This window comes from Pungitius pungitius, chromosome 1, assembly GCF_949316345.1.
Source record: "Pungitius pungitius chromosome 1, fPunPun2.1, whole genome shotgun sequence".
Lineage (NCBI taxonomy): Eukaryota > Metazoa > Chordata > Actinopteri > Perciformes > Gasterosteidae > Pungitius > Pungitius pungitius.
The window spans coordinates 8313205-8328916 of NC_084900.1; the positions used below are offsets into that span (position 1 = coordinate 8313205).

At 46.5% G+C, this 15712-nt stretch overlaps 2 protein-coding genes across 5 annotated transcripts in view; one reads left to right on the forward strand and one right to left on the reverse strand.

Moving 5' to 3' along the window:
• pcxb (pyruvate carboxylase b) overlaps positions 1 to 15712 on the reverse strand; it is a 201768-nt gene that overhangs the window by 70194 nt on the left and 115862 nt on the right. The window lies entirely within an intron of this gene.
• The window catches only part of LOC119221857 (leucine-rich repeat and fibronectin type-III domain-containing protein 4), a 30504-nt gene that overhangs the window by 10271 nt on the left and 4521 nt on the right, over positions 1 to 15712 (forward strand). Inside the window, exons 1-6 of one of the 3 annotated variants that reach the window (XM_062561247.1) lie at positions 544 to 1240; positions 3092 to 3691; positions 3837 to 3999; positions 5016 to 5186; positions 6272 to 6433; positions 7077 to 7790. In XM_062561247.1, the coding sequence (XP_062417231.1) occupies positions 3118 to 3691; positions 3837 to 3999; positions 5016 to 5186; positions 6272 to 6433; positions 7077 to 7790 (1784 nt within the window). In that variant the 5' untranslated portion in view covers positions 544 to 1240; positions 3092 to 3117. Of the gene's footprint in view, positions 1 to 543; positions 1241 to 1284; positions 1706 to 3091; positions 3692 to 3836; positions 4000 to 5015; positions 5187 to 6271; positions 6434 to 7076; positions 7791 to 15712 lie in introns of those variants that run through there. The other 2 variants (XM_062561249.1, XM_037477992.2) reach the window with 2 other exon arrangements.

Sequence of the window (15712 nt, forward strand, 5' to 3'; positions counted from 1 at the left end):
CAGTAAAACAAGAAACAGTAGAAGGAAAATAAAAACTTGTTCAAGATCAAATCCGACTTCAAAAAGCGATGTACAAAACCCACCCACCTGACTCTTGACCTGTGGTGTGGAAGCATAAATGCCAAAGAAAATTGAAGAGGGAAGGTGGATGTGCACGTTTCCGCTGTTTTTATCATGGCAAACTGGATATTCCAAAGCAATCTGAGGACATCAACTTGCAAGGTGTCCTCTTCCTTTTTTACATCTTATAAGATGAAAGATAGAAAACGACCAAAGCATTCATTCACACATTCAATTTAAAAATGTTTATGTAACATTGAGGCATCTACTGCTGTAGATATCTGTGTCAAATGTATTTCCATGAAAGGAGCTGATTTACATTTTCTTTTCCACATTATAAAATGTGCCTGTGTACACTAGATTGTATCGCAGCAGCGAGCGAGTACGTACCACCTCAAAGCGAGTGAATACACACACCCAAACAAATACACCTGTACAAATCAATTACTCGTACCATTGCCACCTTTAAATGGGAAAGGGCAAGGAAAACAATAGAAAGACTGCACGGGAGACAATGTTTAGAGAAGAGAAGGAGCGCATAGGAGTGTAAATGAATGGGACAGGGTGCTATCCATCTCTGTGGGTCAGATCGATCACCGAGTGGATGGATTGGTTACACACCACCAGTGTGTGTGTGTGAGATTGTGTTAGCGAGCGTCAGTACTGCATTGCTCCAGTTGCAAATGAGATGGACTCCCTAAGAACGGGAGAGCTAGAGACTAAAGGGAGATGTAGAAGTGGGAGAGAAGAACAAGGGGGGAGTGCATCTGAGATGGGGCAAAACCTTAAATGTGGCACAAATGGCCGTGTGTGCGCGCATGTGTGTGTGTGTGCGCATAGCTTGCGACTAAGCAAGAGGAACAGGAGCGGCAAGGAAACACCGAGAGACAAGACAAAAAAAAGAGCAGAAGAGGTAGCGGGGGACAGGGTGAGGGGGGGGTTAGAGCTGGATGAAAAAAGGTGGTGGGGTAGAGCCGTGACTGATAACATTGTCGTACTAAGGTTGCCTCAAGGGCAGACAAGACAGAGCGAGGAGGAGAGAAAGAGAGAGACAGCGATAGGAGATTGGGAATTTACGGAGCAGCCGGAAGCGCAAAGGGTTGTAAGATGGAAGGTGAGAAAAGATGGAGGCAAGATGGAAACCTATAGAAAACCGTAGGAGGATGAAGAGAAGAGGCAGGTAAGAGAGCACGCCAGTGTGAAAGGGAGGGGGGGGGGGGGGGGGGGGGGGGCGAGAGGTGGGCATATTGACAGTCACGGGCCAGAGTGAGCTGTCTGAGGAGCGAGCATTAGCAGAGCAGTGGGGGTTGAGCCGGATCGGAGCGCCTGATCTTTTTTTTTTTTTTTTTCATGTTTTTCAGGTCCGCCGCAGAGGACACGTTTTCAAGCAGCATTTCACTTTCCCCCGGAACATTTTCACATTTTAGTATGCACGACTCCACGGGAGCTCCGGAGCAGTCGACTTTCAACCTCGACTGCCCTGGGGACGGGCTGTCACTGAGGGCATTCGTTACTTTGCCCACCTCTCCCCACCCACTCCCACATCCTCTCACTTTCCTGCTAAAAGCAACTTTCTTGGAACTGAGGACACCAGAAACAAGTTGGCGCGTGTAGGGTGACCTCTTCCAGGTTTAGTTTGAGAAGGGTAAGGGGTTCTTCGTCACAGCTTCCATTCAGTATTAAGAGTCAAGTGGCAGAAATGGTCAACTGCCGCAGTGTTTCCTAACACTTCAGTCCTTTAAGATCATAAGAAATGGGCACCAAGGTGACCTTGAGCCCCTCAAACTTCCTACCTCTAGTTAACCAGAGACCGATCGGTTTGATCCGGTTTCAAAGTGAAATGCACAGCATTTAGGAAGCGATGATACCATTCATTGGAGCGCATAGTGAGCCATAAATAATGTATTCACTTTATCCGAGAGAGAAACTGCATGTACCTGAAAATATTAGCTTAAAACAGAGGGGGGGTTTGCCATGACTGAGTGTTTTAAAACTGGGACACGGTGGTCTAATAGTGGTCACATGTTGGATTTGGACCAGTGCAAACCATGCAGGATGGCGCAGAGCGCAAGATACTGTGCGGAACCCTTCCCTCACAGTTTGAAATCCACACTGCTTCAATATTGGAGCGAAATGTTATAAAAACCCTCTTCTAGCTCCACGCAGAAAAGGCCGAGCCAACACCTTAATGGGAAATATTGAGCCAGAAATGTGTCGACTTGTGAAGTCGGCATTATAGACGGTTGTGTCTCCACTACTCAAAGTATTGGGTTGCATAAATCATACTCAACGCCTCAATCCATCACCACGCCAGGGACTCGGCCCGTCCTTTTCCCTGGTGTCTGTCCGTCTCTGACTCACCGTCCTCCTCTCCTCAGTCACGTGACGGGGACCGTATTCAACACTCCCTGTCACTCTCTTCTGTATCTAGGTTACAGTTACTATGACAACTACTATATGTGCCAATCAGCGGCAGTGACTCATCTCTATACCTTACCAACACTCGGCTGTATTTAGGGGTCTGTGTGTGTGTGCTCACTGGGGGGCTTTCTGTCTGTCTGGAGTTACAAGGGGAGCCGTCCATGTGTCGTGCTTCACTGCGCCTGCTGAGACAATGCGATGTAGTCCCGCCGAAGACTGAAGGCCGCTTACCCAATTCTCTGACTCACTGTCTTAGGAAGGGGTCCGATAATACAACACTAATCTTCCATTACAGGTTTCTAAGGTAACTGTTTCTATGGGGACTGGCTGTGTTCAGTCCTTTGGCCTCTTGTTGCTGGGCAATATGCTGTAGTGGTGAAGAGGTTCATGTCTAAGAGTTTTTGTTGCAGGGGCGTCCACCCCTGAATACAGATTATTTTATGCTATATGGTAAACGTGTGTAGAACAGACCCTGGTTCCAGGTCCGCCTAGTCGGAGTGCGTAGAAGGAAGAAAAGCAGACACAAAAACAAACACACACACCAGGAAACTAGTCTTAAACCCATTTCTGTCTCTTTCTTCCCTACCCCACCTCTTTGTCTCCCTTCCAGGTCTGTGGATCGTCAGGCATTCTACCATGCCTGTCCCCCCATTCTTCAATCCCTGCAGACAAAAACACCTGCCCCACAAACACCTCCACCCCGAACAGAGGGCAGAGCGGTCCGCCTCCCCCACCCCTCCATCCATCCTCTCTTTCCTCCCCCCTCTCCTGGTCTCATCTTTGCCCTCCTCATCCCACCTCGTGCACTGCGCGTGCCCCAGGGCTACGAGGAGAACCCTTCCCGACCCCGTCCCCCTCCCGGCGTTTCACTGGCTGACTCTGGTCACATGCTGCCTGCTGCCTTCTCTGATCGGAGCTGGGGAGACGTGGGGCATGGTCTCGGCCTGCCCGTTCCACTGCGTGTGTCGGAACCTCTCGGAGGCCCTCAGCACGCTCTGCGCCGACAAGGGCCTCCTGTTTGTCCCCCCGCACGTCGACCGGCGGACCGTGGAGCTGCGACTGGCCGACAACTTCATCACGGAGGTGGGCGGAATCGACTTCGTCAACATGAGCGGATTGGTGGATCTGACCCTGTCGAGGAACACAATCAACCTGATCCGACCCATGACCTTTGGCGACCTGGAGAGTCTGCGCTCGCTGCATCTGGATGGTGGGCCGAAACCGTGATCCCAATTCTGAGACAACTACATTTCTGCTGGTTTAAACAACTCTGATTTGATAATCTGGCAGAAAAAGGTCACAGAAATGCTGAAGCCTGAATCTCTAAGTAGTCTTAACCCCATTTGTGTGTCCAGGTAATCGATTGACCGTACTCGGACCCAGGGACCTCGCGGGTTTGGTCAATTTGCAACACCTGATCATCAACAACAACCAGCTGGTCAAAGTCTCCGTCGAGGCGTTTGACGACTTCCTGCTCACGCTTGAAGACCTTGACATGTCCTACAACAACCTCAGGAGGTAAACTTTCCCCTCAAATCGTGATGACACAATATAAGCAGATGGACAGCTGAGCGCCATCGAAGCATAATGTAAACGCTGTGTGTGATCTCGCAAGTCAAACACAAACAGGGGGAACCGGCTCACACTGCTGAGTTTGGGAGGACGGGACCAACAGCTGATGAAAGCAAATCAATTGTGATGAGGTCCTGGTTTTCTTTGATTTAGTTAAGATTTTATGGGGGCACGCCTGAGCTCACTCCCCCCGCGTACTGCCCGAGCCTCTATGTATGGTTCCTAGTGCACTGTGTAGCATTCTACTCGCCCCCATCCATCACAATGGAGACATACCAACACTATGTTCACACCGTCAGATCCCCCCTCCCAGTATGGGGGAATTCTGCAGCTTCTGGCTTTCGGTTCTGATTCAGATTCTCTGGCCTCTCTCCAACCTCCAGCGACCACACGAAAAGCGTAGAGTTTTAATGATGAGTAAAAAGGTTTGTTGCGTGTTACTGAGAGGATATTAAAAGAGATTTATAGTGAGCCTGCATCACTTTCTCTTCCTCATGAGATATTGTTCAGTCTACTCTAATACTGACCATCGATCATTGCTCGCTAAAGCAGTATATTCTCCTCAAATGAGTTTTAAATTAAAAAATGAATGCAATGTTAAAAATTGAACTGAACATTGTAGATAAAAGTAACTCTGTAGCTATGACCCAAACTCCAAAAAGAAATACCCCACTTTACATGTATGCTATGACGCTGGTTCCAAGTGGTCCATTTAGACCAAATCAGTGCTTCAGTAAATGCCCAAACAAAAAATACTGATACAACTACAGTGACGGGTCACAGATGGGACTAGTGAAACTCTGGACAAGAAGCATCTGTTGTAGATCCTGGATGTCACCTGAAGTTAGTCTCAATCCTATTGGCTGCCGAGCAGCAAGAGAGACGTGCTTAGAACATGGCCAACAAACTGTCTGGAAATTGCCTTTTCATTCAATGAATCCTTTTCTTTTTTATTGCTGCAGGGTGCCGTGGGTGTCCATTCAGAACATGGCCAGTCTGCACACTCTCAACCTGGACCATAACCTGATCGACCACATAGCTGAAGGAGTATTTGGAGAGCTGTACAAGCTTGCCAGGCTGGATATGACCTCCAACCGGCTCCGAACCCTGCCTCCCGATCCACTATTTGCAAGGTACCTCATCTCCTCTTCATGGGAAACAATCCGTAGCAGGCGACACTTGTTTAGTTTGCTCGTCTGTTTGCCATCCAATCACACATGTGCAGCCCCCATGTGAGGAAACCCCTCCTCTGTCATTCCTTTACATAAAAAAACTAGGCAGTGGTAAAGAAGGCCACAAGGGCAAGTGGCTGCAAGGTAAATAAACAAGGCACTTACAGGTCTGCAGTGCCCACTTATTGGCTAGTGCAGTACCAGTACATTTTCAACAGATTCATTGCAAGTAATGAGGGAGGCAAAGCCAAGAACTTGTACGATAATTTTCAAGTAAATATTTTGGGGCATGTTGTGAAGACCGGCGCTGTTTGATAATGATGTTTTCCAAATATATCCTGCTGTCAAAATAAGTTACAATTATTCTTTCATTCTCTTTTCCCCCCACCCCACAGAGCTCGATGCGTTAAAATTTAAATTCAAACCAGTGTCTTGAGTGTGGATTTCTTCAGTTAAGATTGATTTCTTGTTTTCTCGCAGACTGTGCTGTAGAGCTACACTTAATTTAACAATCTGTGCTTTTTATCTCTTTGTGTAGCCACTCTGCAGCCTTGCTTCTGCTGCGTTTAGCAATAATGTCTTAAATTATGAAGGCTTTACAGTTATTATACAGTTATACTGTATTACTGTAACAGTCGTTAGAAACCTACCTTTGGAAGTCAAGTTAACCAAGTCCTGTGTTCTCATTTTGAGCAGAAAGCTCTTTTGAACTTGCTAAATGCACACCTCTAAACTTTGCTTTAATCTCCTTTTAAAATAAAATAGCAAAATAAAAAAAAAACTATGCAAGTTTACAAATCAATGGAAGATTACAAAGAGGCTGAGCTTTGACTGGTTGGAGGAAAAAATGTTGATTAAAATGTTACTATATTTGTTATTTTTGGATTTGCTTGACAAATTGATCGGAAAAAATATGAACGAATATGACATTGTAAAGCTTGAGGTAAGATATAATTATAAAGTTAAACATGTAATGGTTTCCCATTTTAACATTATGCTTTAAAATCTGAAAAGGCACTGATGGCCGTTTCTACTTTCATTTTCAGGTCCCAGACAGGTGCAATAAGTCCCACCCCCTACAATGCTGTCATAAGCCTAAATTTTGGTGGGAACCCGCTGCACTGCAATTGTGAACTGCTATGGTTACGGCGGCTTATCCGTGGCGACGACATGGAGACGTGCGCCACCCCTCCTCACTTGGCTGCCAGGTGAAGCTCATCATTTGGTCAATGTGTTGTCTAACCTGCAGAGTGTTACAGCAGGCATTGTCCAATGTCAGTGGAAGCAGAAGAATTGGTTTTAAAAAGGCCTAAATGAACATCATAAATTAACGCTTTACAACCGCGACTCAACGCCAATCAGTCCTGCAAGCATTAGGTCTGGTCCTGCATTAGCAGACATACAATTAAGGGCATTGTGTTGATCTTGATTGGATCATCACGCGTGCAGGAGTGCTCGATACCATTTTTATACATCACAGGACCGAAACAATGACGTAACTCTCACACTCTCCTCCATCCTGCGTCACTCAGCCAGAACTTTCCAGTGTAACCCTGTAACTAACATAATGAAGTGAAAACAAAGGATTGAGGAGAAAAAGGAGCATCCGACATTGTCATTTGTCATCGCTGTCACCATTAATTACTGCTTGGTCGGCTTTTTGTGTTTTGGCATTAATGAACTTAACCCTAAATTTGATAGACAAGAGCACATAGATCTTTAGGTTAATGTACCACATTAATCTGCCAAGCCAACCTCAGAGGAATTAAGGAAGACCGATTCCTCTACTTAGCCAGAAAGGTGGTTCTCCCTCCCTCTCCCGCTCATTGGCTTCATCCCTCTCGTTCTTAGATATTTCTGGTCGATTCCGGAGGAAGAGTTCACCTGTGAACCACCTCTCATCACCCGTCACACTCACAAACTGTGGGTCCTGGAGGGCCAGCGAGCCACGCTAAAGTGCCGCGCCATTGGCGACCCCGAGCCCGTAGTCCACTGGGTTTCACCGGATGACCGCATCGTTGCAAATTCCTCCCGGACCAGCTCCTTCAGCAATGGGACCTTGGACATCTTGGTAACAGTTGCCCGGGACGACGGGGCATACACGTGCATTGCGATAAACGCAGCGGGTGAAGCGACTGCCACTGTGGACCTGAAAATAATCCCCCTGCCTCACCGGGGCGGAACAGGCGGGAACAACAACAATGTGAACACCAAAAACAACAGGAACGTGACCAATGGGATTTTAAGGACCGATCCGGGCTCCTCAGATATCAGCACAGGGAAAAACGGAGGGATTAACAACGGCGCAGGGCGTGGAGGAGAGGCGGAGGACGGCAAGAGAGCAGGCGACGACGACGAGGGAGACTCCGAAGGGGAGCGGGCCGACGGAGGGAGCGTAGAGGACGACGAGGGGGACGAGGAGGAAGGAAGGCTGGTTGGAGTACAAAGCGTTACGTCAACCTCAGCGCAGGTCAGATGGGATTTCGGGCCTTTGTCTGCTGCTTACGCCGTCTGGATGTATCAGATACAGTACAACTGCACCGCCGACGAGACCCTCATATACAGGTCAGTTCAGCTCCTTATACGCGTTTCTCAATTGGAGGGAATGGGATGAAATCGTCCTGTTAGTGTAGCCGAGATACTTGCCGGAAAGCATTTGTTATCATCTACTCCATGGTCAACTCGAGTCATCGTCTTTCCTTACTGAAAGGTGCACACCCTGTTTTTATGCAAAACTCCTTAAATATTTAACCATTACAGCATGAGACTTCAGTAGTGCAACTGCTCACCATGTCCACAGCCGGGTGGATCGCTCAAGGGGAGGATGGACGGGGAGATGGATGAAGGGGAAAAGGGCCAAGGGGAGTTAATAATTTATCTCCATCTCAGTATGACACTCGAACAGCCAACAGGTGGATGAACATTGTAGGCGATACAGATTTAAAAAATGACTAACAGTTTGTCTTGGAACACGTAGTAAACGGGTGTGCAGCAATGCAAAGACAGGATTTGAAGGCTACATGCTGCAACGGCATCCCTGACACAAATTATTTAGGAGACCACTGCCATTCCCTGTGCTTTAGACCGGTTGGACTCGACTCAAAGCTGCCAATCTCCGCTCACTGTTTCTAAGCAGTGTCTGCGCTTTGAGCCAATTTGTAAGCAGTAGCTCCAGGCTGAGCTAAAAAAAAAAGAAGGTGTAAACCATAAAAAGGTAGGAGAGACAATTCGAAGCACAAGAAACCCGTTGGTTTAACGAGTTTCTAGGCCAACATCGCAAAACTGAAAGACAAGAGGGGTAAACACCCGAAGTATGAACAAAACTGGTGTACTTCCTAGCACTACACCACTAAAGTGTTCCTGATAGACAAGTATCTTGTCTATTAGTGAAAAGAATGATGAAACATGTTTTGGGGAGCTTGCTGTGGCAAAAATGTAGCAGTGACAGTATGAGCGACTAAGAAAGGGGAGAAGACTTCCATTATCAGATGATTTGTGTTTGTTTTAGTCTACAGTAATGCAGGGTCCGATTGTGGTTAGTATAAGATAAGCTAGCATTTAACTAAGTGGTATTGAGAAGAGGTGAAGGGAAAAAGTCATACGACAGGGAACGGGGAAGACAGGCAGATGGAAAGTTGATATATATATAATATGAAAAACGGTGCAATCTGAAGGACTGAGGAAGATCGCAGCTGAGGGTGAATGGGAAAAAAATTGATGGATGGGGAGGAGGAACTAATAGTGTGAGGGATGAATACAGCTAGAAGGGAGGAACGAGCCAATTTTAAGGCAGGAATGAGGCCTCGGAGATTTCAGAGGGAGGAAGAAAGATTTAAGGAGAAGGGGAAGATCAGAGATGGGCTCTACCCAAATCACCTTGGGAGAGATTGAGATGAAAGAAGGATGGATGTAAGGAGAGAGAATGACGGACAATGAGGGGGGAGAAGGGAGAGGGGTGGGTTTAAATGACCCTCAAGGAAAATGCAATGACGCAAGGGTAGAGAGGGAGCCCGAAGTATTTAAATCCATCACTAAAACCGAGTAAGGGGGAAAACAAAATACACCTGGGTATGAAAGTGGGAGGACAAAAAGCAGCCAACTGGGATACAACAAAGAGATGGAAAGGATGGATAGAAAGGATCCCCCCCAAAAAAAAGAGATATTATGAGAAGAAATGGAGATGCGGTGAAAGTCCTGTAGCAAGGAGGCTGTTAGGTGTCAAACCCAACTGCAATATCACAACAGACAAGTGCAGATTGTGTACAGTCCCATGACACATTCCTGCCAATTACACACAGACCTAATTACAAGATTGAATTGAATGGATCAAACAAGATATTGGCTCCCTTGGTGATCACCTGCTTGAACTCCTCTGAGCAAAAATACTTTATTATTAGCTGCCGAGCTACCTAACATCGAGCACAATGATAAAAAAGAGAATATTGTACTACTGTCAGTTGTAGAGCTGTTTATCATACCACCTAAAATTCAGTCTGGCTCATTTTCTATCTTGCAAGCGTTAGGGCAAAACAGGCGAAAACCTCCTTCTCAGAGTGAGGCGACTTTAAAGGAATAGTGGAACGGCAGCATCGGTAGAGGCGAAGGCTCTGCTGTGCAGCTCGAGACGAGAAAATGCTGATACACACACAGGGACTCCCAGAGAAGCAAAATAGAGGGGAGATAAGCGTCAATGACACGGCCATTCTAAGCGTCCTAGCAGTAGAGATGCTGAAATCCAGCGGGGACGCAGTAAGCGATCTGAAGTCTGACTAAACCCCGAGCAAATTACGGCGTCAAACAAAACTGAGGGAAGAATAGCGGTCTCGAAGGAGAGATAGAGAAGTAGCGGCTACCTTCGAGGTGAAATTAAGATATAAATTTGAGCAAGAAGAGAAAGCGGTTGAAAGAAGAGACGAGAGGTCTGAGGGCTTCGAGGGAGGAAGTAAGGATATCTGTCTCGAGGGACAGATAAGAGGAAATGGAAGGGGTGGGAGCAGCATTTGAAAGGAAGCGGCACACCACACCACTGCAGTCGGGGAGTTCCAAGATGGATTCTGTCGCGCTATCAGCGTGCCAGTGCCGACCGCAATATCAGTGAGTTAGGGCGACAGAGAGAAGAGACGAGCAAACAGAGTCCTGCTTACCAATTGAAAAAGGAGAGCAAGTGGGATTCAACGTTTTCTATCGGGGATTAAGGTCTGTTTTGTTGTTGATGCTGAATGTTGGTTGGGCGACACAGAAAGAAAAAGGAAAAAAGGTCTATCCACATACAAGTATATTATAGAAAGAGAGCACATTGGGTGGCTGCCAGAATAAATTATCTTTAAAAAGGTCAGTCACATGCTGTCCAACAGCAGCCACCATTTGTGCATGGCTTGTCTAATTCTACCGCCATCTGTGTGAAAAGTGCCAGGTGGGATGTCGACCGCGTGGCGTCACCCTCAGCTCCCCTGACACCGTCCACGGAGCCACCGTCTCCTGGTGCTCGGCCCCAATGTTACGGTGGCGCACTCTGATTTGATCGCCGGAAAATGTTCTTGATATCCTGCAAAAACGCTGGCAATACGATAACCAAGGATTTACCACGGTGGCTAGTTGAATGTGGGCAATTATGGAATTGGCATGCGTCTCTCAGCACACACATGGGGTCCAGCCTACCTCAAGGACAAAGACCAGGAGAACGAATATCCCATCATGTTAATGAGGCGGCGTTTGAGACCGCCGGTACCATCTGTTAGAAAATCTATTTTTTGCTCAATTTCTAGTTTGAGTGCAGCAGTTTGTCCTCTCCAGGGCCACGCATGAAGGCGGGCGCTGAAGAGTCCAGCTGTAGCGCCACACAACACAGAGGGGTGGACAGAATCTGAAAGCCCCGCCACCCCACCAAAATACTGCCAGAATGAAGCAGCATGAAGAAAATAGTACCGCTCAAAGCTCTGCATCAATGATGCTCTCTTTAAGTGTAACTGGGCTAATCTCATGCGCATTCTTCGCTGCACTGTACAAGATGCAGTCTGCTGCTCCCTTTTGCATTGGCAATCATTTGGGAGAGAAGTCGTAATACCTTATTCCTGTACATAAGGGAACTCGGCGGGGTTACTCGTATGCCAATCACACACGTCGCAGATTAAAGTTTCTTATTAGGTTTCGGTGTGTTTTAAGTGTGCCGGTCTGAGTGTAAGGCGCTTTGACAATGTTCACAGCTCCTGCCTCCATCACCACAGGCCCAACCGTCCTGCTGGGCACTCAAAGTGCCAAGTTTTAATGCACACTGTAATGGGAACAGAAAGGATCACAGGGACGGCGAAGGGAGGATTTTGCAGCGAGCATCAAGCAGAGTTAAGAAATAATGAGAATATTGTGAGCCATAGGAAAAGGGACGCACAGTTCCAATATTACACTGGGCTGACAGTTTGACAGGCATAGGGAAGGAGCATGCTGAGAGACACACACACACACACACACACACACACACACACACAGAGATGAGAACATTGTTAATGAGCAACAAGGTGAGAGGAAAATGAAATTAAAAACATGGGACCTGGAAATTAGAATTGCCGTTGCGATACCAATCCTTTTCTGTCGCTGATTGCGCGGCTTCAAGAGATGCTTTGAGTTTCTTTCATACTGCAAAGGGCTCCTTAAATGACACAACATGATATTGCTGAGGAAATAAATATAAGCCCCCTATTTTAGCCCTTTTATGTGCCTGGGTAAGCATTACAAGACATCATACGGGAAAGAAGATAAGTGCATCTGCTGAGGCAGAGATGGATAAGCATGTAAGTAGAGATACAACAGTGGGGCATCGGGGAGTCACACAGAGACAAAGATGTAGAAAGTGAGACAGATAAGAGACAGCCGATAATATGGAGGCGACGGAGTGGGGTTGAGTTATCCCCCCCGAGGGAAGATGTAATTAAAAGTGTTGGTACTACTGTGTCAATACACAAGTCAAGAAATCAGAGGCAGAGGAGGGAAGGAAAAGATAAAGGGTCAGCACAGAAACACTTTTTATTCTTTTTTTTTTTCTCACTCAAAGCATAAAAAAACTGATATTAAATGGTGGAGTCAGAGGAAGTGCGCAGAGTGAGACGGGAGACACTTGAGTATGTTAAAAATGGGACTTTTACAAGTGAATAAGGCACGACAAGTAAATCAGGCCAAATGAGGGAGAGCCATGTGAGAAGGGTAGATTAAGGAAAGCAAAAAGACAGGACAGATTAAACAAAATCCAGAGAGGAGGAGAGAGATTGACGGAAAGACAAACCAAGAAAAACAAGAGGAAGAGGTGGCCGATGAGACAACGGATTAAGCCCGGAAAAGGGAGAACGAACAGAAGACATGACATGGGGAGAATAAGGAAACGAGGACAGTATAGCAGTCAGCCAGAAGGGGAGATAATTGCTTTGTTGTTCCTCCTCGTCTTTCATTCAGTCCCTCTCCCCTCAGTCGCTCTCTCTCGCTCTGTGCCAATCCATGTCTGGTATTGGACCACCAGACCTCGGTCACGCAGACGGAAAAAAATAATTAAAAAAATGAAATGAGACAAGGCGAGAGGGGGGAAGACGAGGATGAACGCGCTGAGGAAAAGTGGACATGATTCCAACACTCCTTTATTCCCTTGCCATCACTCTTTTTCCTCTCCCTCTCCCGGGTACTAATAATTACTTGTTTCTGTGCCACCAGCCTGAACAAAGCACTCCCTTGTCTCTCCCACTTTCTCCCTGCATCTGTGTGTGTGTGTGTGTGTGTGTGTGTGTGTGTCCGCAGGTTTTAACCATTAGAAGCACAGCGACAGACATGCACACACACACAGTTGGCATGTTGGGCTGCAGCACACAACGCCTGTATGTGCAAATACAGGGATTGCAACGGGAACAACATGGGCCCTTCCTCTCCGATATAACCGTTCAATCAGTTCACTTCATTTCAGAGCAGTAGTCCAAGTCATAAAGGGAGCACTTTATATTCATGAATATCGGTACCAACAGCACCAAGGATTTAGGGCAATATAATTCCATGGGTCCACAATGCACATGTGACAACGGGGATGTAAATATTGTTAAAAATGCATAATGCAGCGCGTGGGAGAGAATCAGCATATCAAAGATGCATGTGTTTTTCAACGGCATCTATATTTCAGCGAATATGCTGCCTGTTTCCTTTCAAAAACAACTCGAGAGGTGATTCACGATCGCATCAGGGAGGGAGTGGTGGTGGTGGGAGAGGAAGAGTGGTGATGAAGGAAGAGGGGGAGCGGGTAGGAGGGAGGGACGGGAAACATCAGATGTGGGCAAATGGAGAGGTGACAGACATAAAGGAAGCAAGGAGGGAAGAGGACGAGGAGGCACAGGAAGCCAAAGTGGAAGACGAGGAAGAATGACCTTGGATTGCTAAATAATGGTACAGGGTTGTAGCTGTGGCTAATGGAGACATAATACCACGTCTGCAGAAAGGGGAGACACTAGGGGGGGGGGGGGGGGGTCAGGTGGAGACCGGTGGAGAATAGCAGAGGGATTTGCAGCGAGCAGAGCTTATTGGCTGCAGAATTAAAGCAGAGGGGAGAGAGAGAGAGAGAGAGAGAGAGAGAGAGAGAGAGAGAATAGAGGAGTGGAGGTGCAGAGGGAACGAAGACAACTAAAAGGCGCTGAGAAAGACTCTGAATTGGAACGCACCGACGGCAGATTGAGGTACAGGGAGAGACGGGAGGGGCGAGGACATAGCAATGAAAAGGGCAGAGGACATGGGGGGATAAGAGGGACGGACTGATCAGCGGAAAAGGTGAAATCTGTTCATAAAAGATGGCTGGGAAAAGAATGAGGAGGATAGATAAGGGAAGGAGGATCGAAGAGGAGCGGAAAAGACAGATGGAGGGAAGGAGAAGAAGGTGTTTAATGGTAGGATTAGAAAAATGTTGGTCCACATCAACATTGGGATATTTGGTGAAAAATACATAGATATTATATTGCCTATTATAGCATAGACTGCATAGAGCGTTCAGTTGTTCAATTCATTTGGAACAGTCTTAATCATAATGTGCCCGTAAATATCAGGGGTTCAAAAGGGAATCAGCCAAAATATTGCGTGCATAAGGCTTTGGCAATAGTTTCTTTCTCCGCACTGAAACCAATAAAGCATTCAACATTGTATCTGTGCTATTAATCAAATCGAGACACTTGGCGTTGAAAAAAGACATGAGGGACGAGTGCAGTGTAACCTTTGTTACAGGAACCTCCCCACAGTGATGGCCCAGTCTCTCCACCTGGCGGGTTCGATCAATTATACACACAATGCACAAAGGCTCTGGATGAACTGACACCAGGCCCTTTTCATGAGTGTATTACATGACTAAGGCCTTTTATTAAAGAAACAGAAGTGCCGCTTCCTGCATATTTCATGCAGGAAATCTGATTGAGGACCCCCTGTCACCGTATGAGGAGACCTTTCCAGGGGCAATCCCAACTCTCCCCATGTGACTGATTGCCCAAGACAGGCTTTCATTTCGGGGTTGTCATTCCAGAGATATTTAGTTATCATGCGTTTTTCAAGATGCATAAAGAAGCCCTGACTCAAACAGTCATTTATTGCTCTAAGGATTAAAATGCAGTCAGTGTGGATCATTTCACCAGGCTGTTGGACTTTTTGAAGAGTTCTTTAAGTCGAGACATGAATTGAAGAAGACATTAAAATCCTTTTAAGTACGGTTTGAAGGGATAGCAGCATTCCTAGTAGTGGAATTGTTGTAGGTTGTACTGACTCAGGGAGATTGTTTTTTGCGTCAGTATTTATTAAGCCAGTCAATTCGGAGAAGCAGACTACTCATGAAAACTGATTGTTTGGATGTGTGGATATTGCAGGAGGAGATGCTTAGCACTGTCTATGGCCAACTAATGGCCACAGGATGAAGAAGCTGGTTTCAATGGGAACACCCCATGTGTCCACTCAGATTATATTGGTACTTTGAGTGGCCAACGTTAAAATTCCTTATCAAATCACGCCGAGCTTCTGCTGGAAATTGGGCGTTGAGGTATTTCTGTGCCAGTTTTGCAAAAGCAGCAGAACTGAGCTCCAGAAACACAATGGTCTTTGCAAAGGAGAGACAAATCCTTTTTAATCCTAAATCATACCTGTGCAATAATTTAAGTTCTGGGGATTTGTTTCGAAAAATTCAATTTTCTTCACATTTAAGCCTCGGCGAGGCCGTGAGAATGAGTGATCAATATTCCTACTTTGCTGTACCGAAACCCAAATCCACAGGTCTGCATGGGATTGCCTTGGGTACTTTGCTTCCCTTGTATTTTCGACTATTTTGTCTTATTAAAAGACACCTAATGCCATTCTTTCTTCAACATTACAATTCAATTGAATCTAATTTAAAAACCACCAGTAGGGCCGAGTTGTTGCCGTCCTTGGTCTCTTTATTTTATGCAAATTTAAATTAGATTAAGGTTAGGGACCTTCTGCAGCGGCTTCCTGGGGTC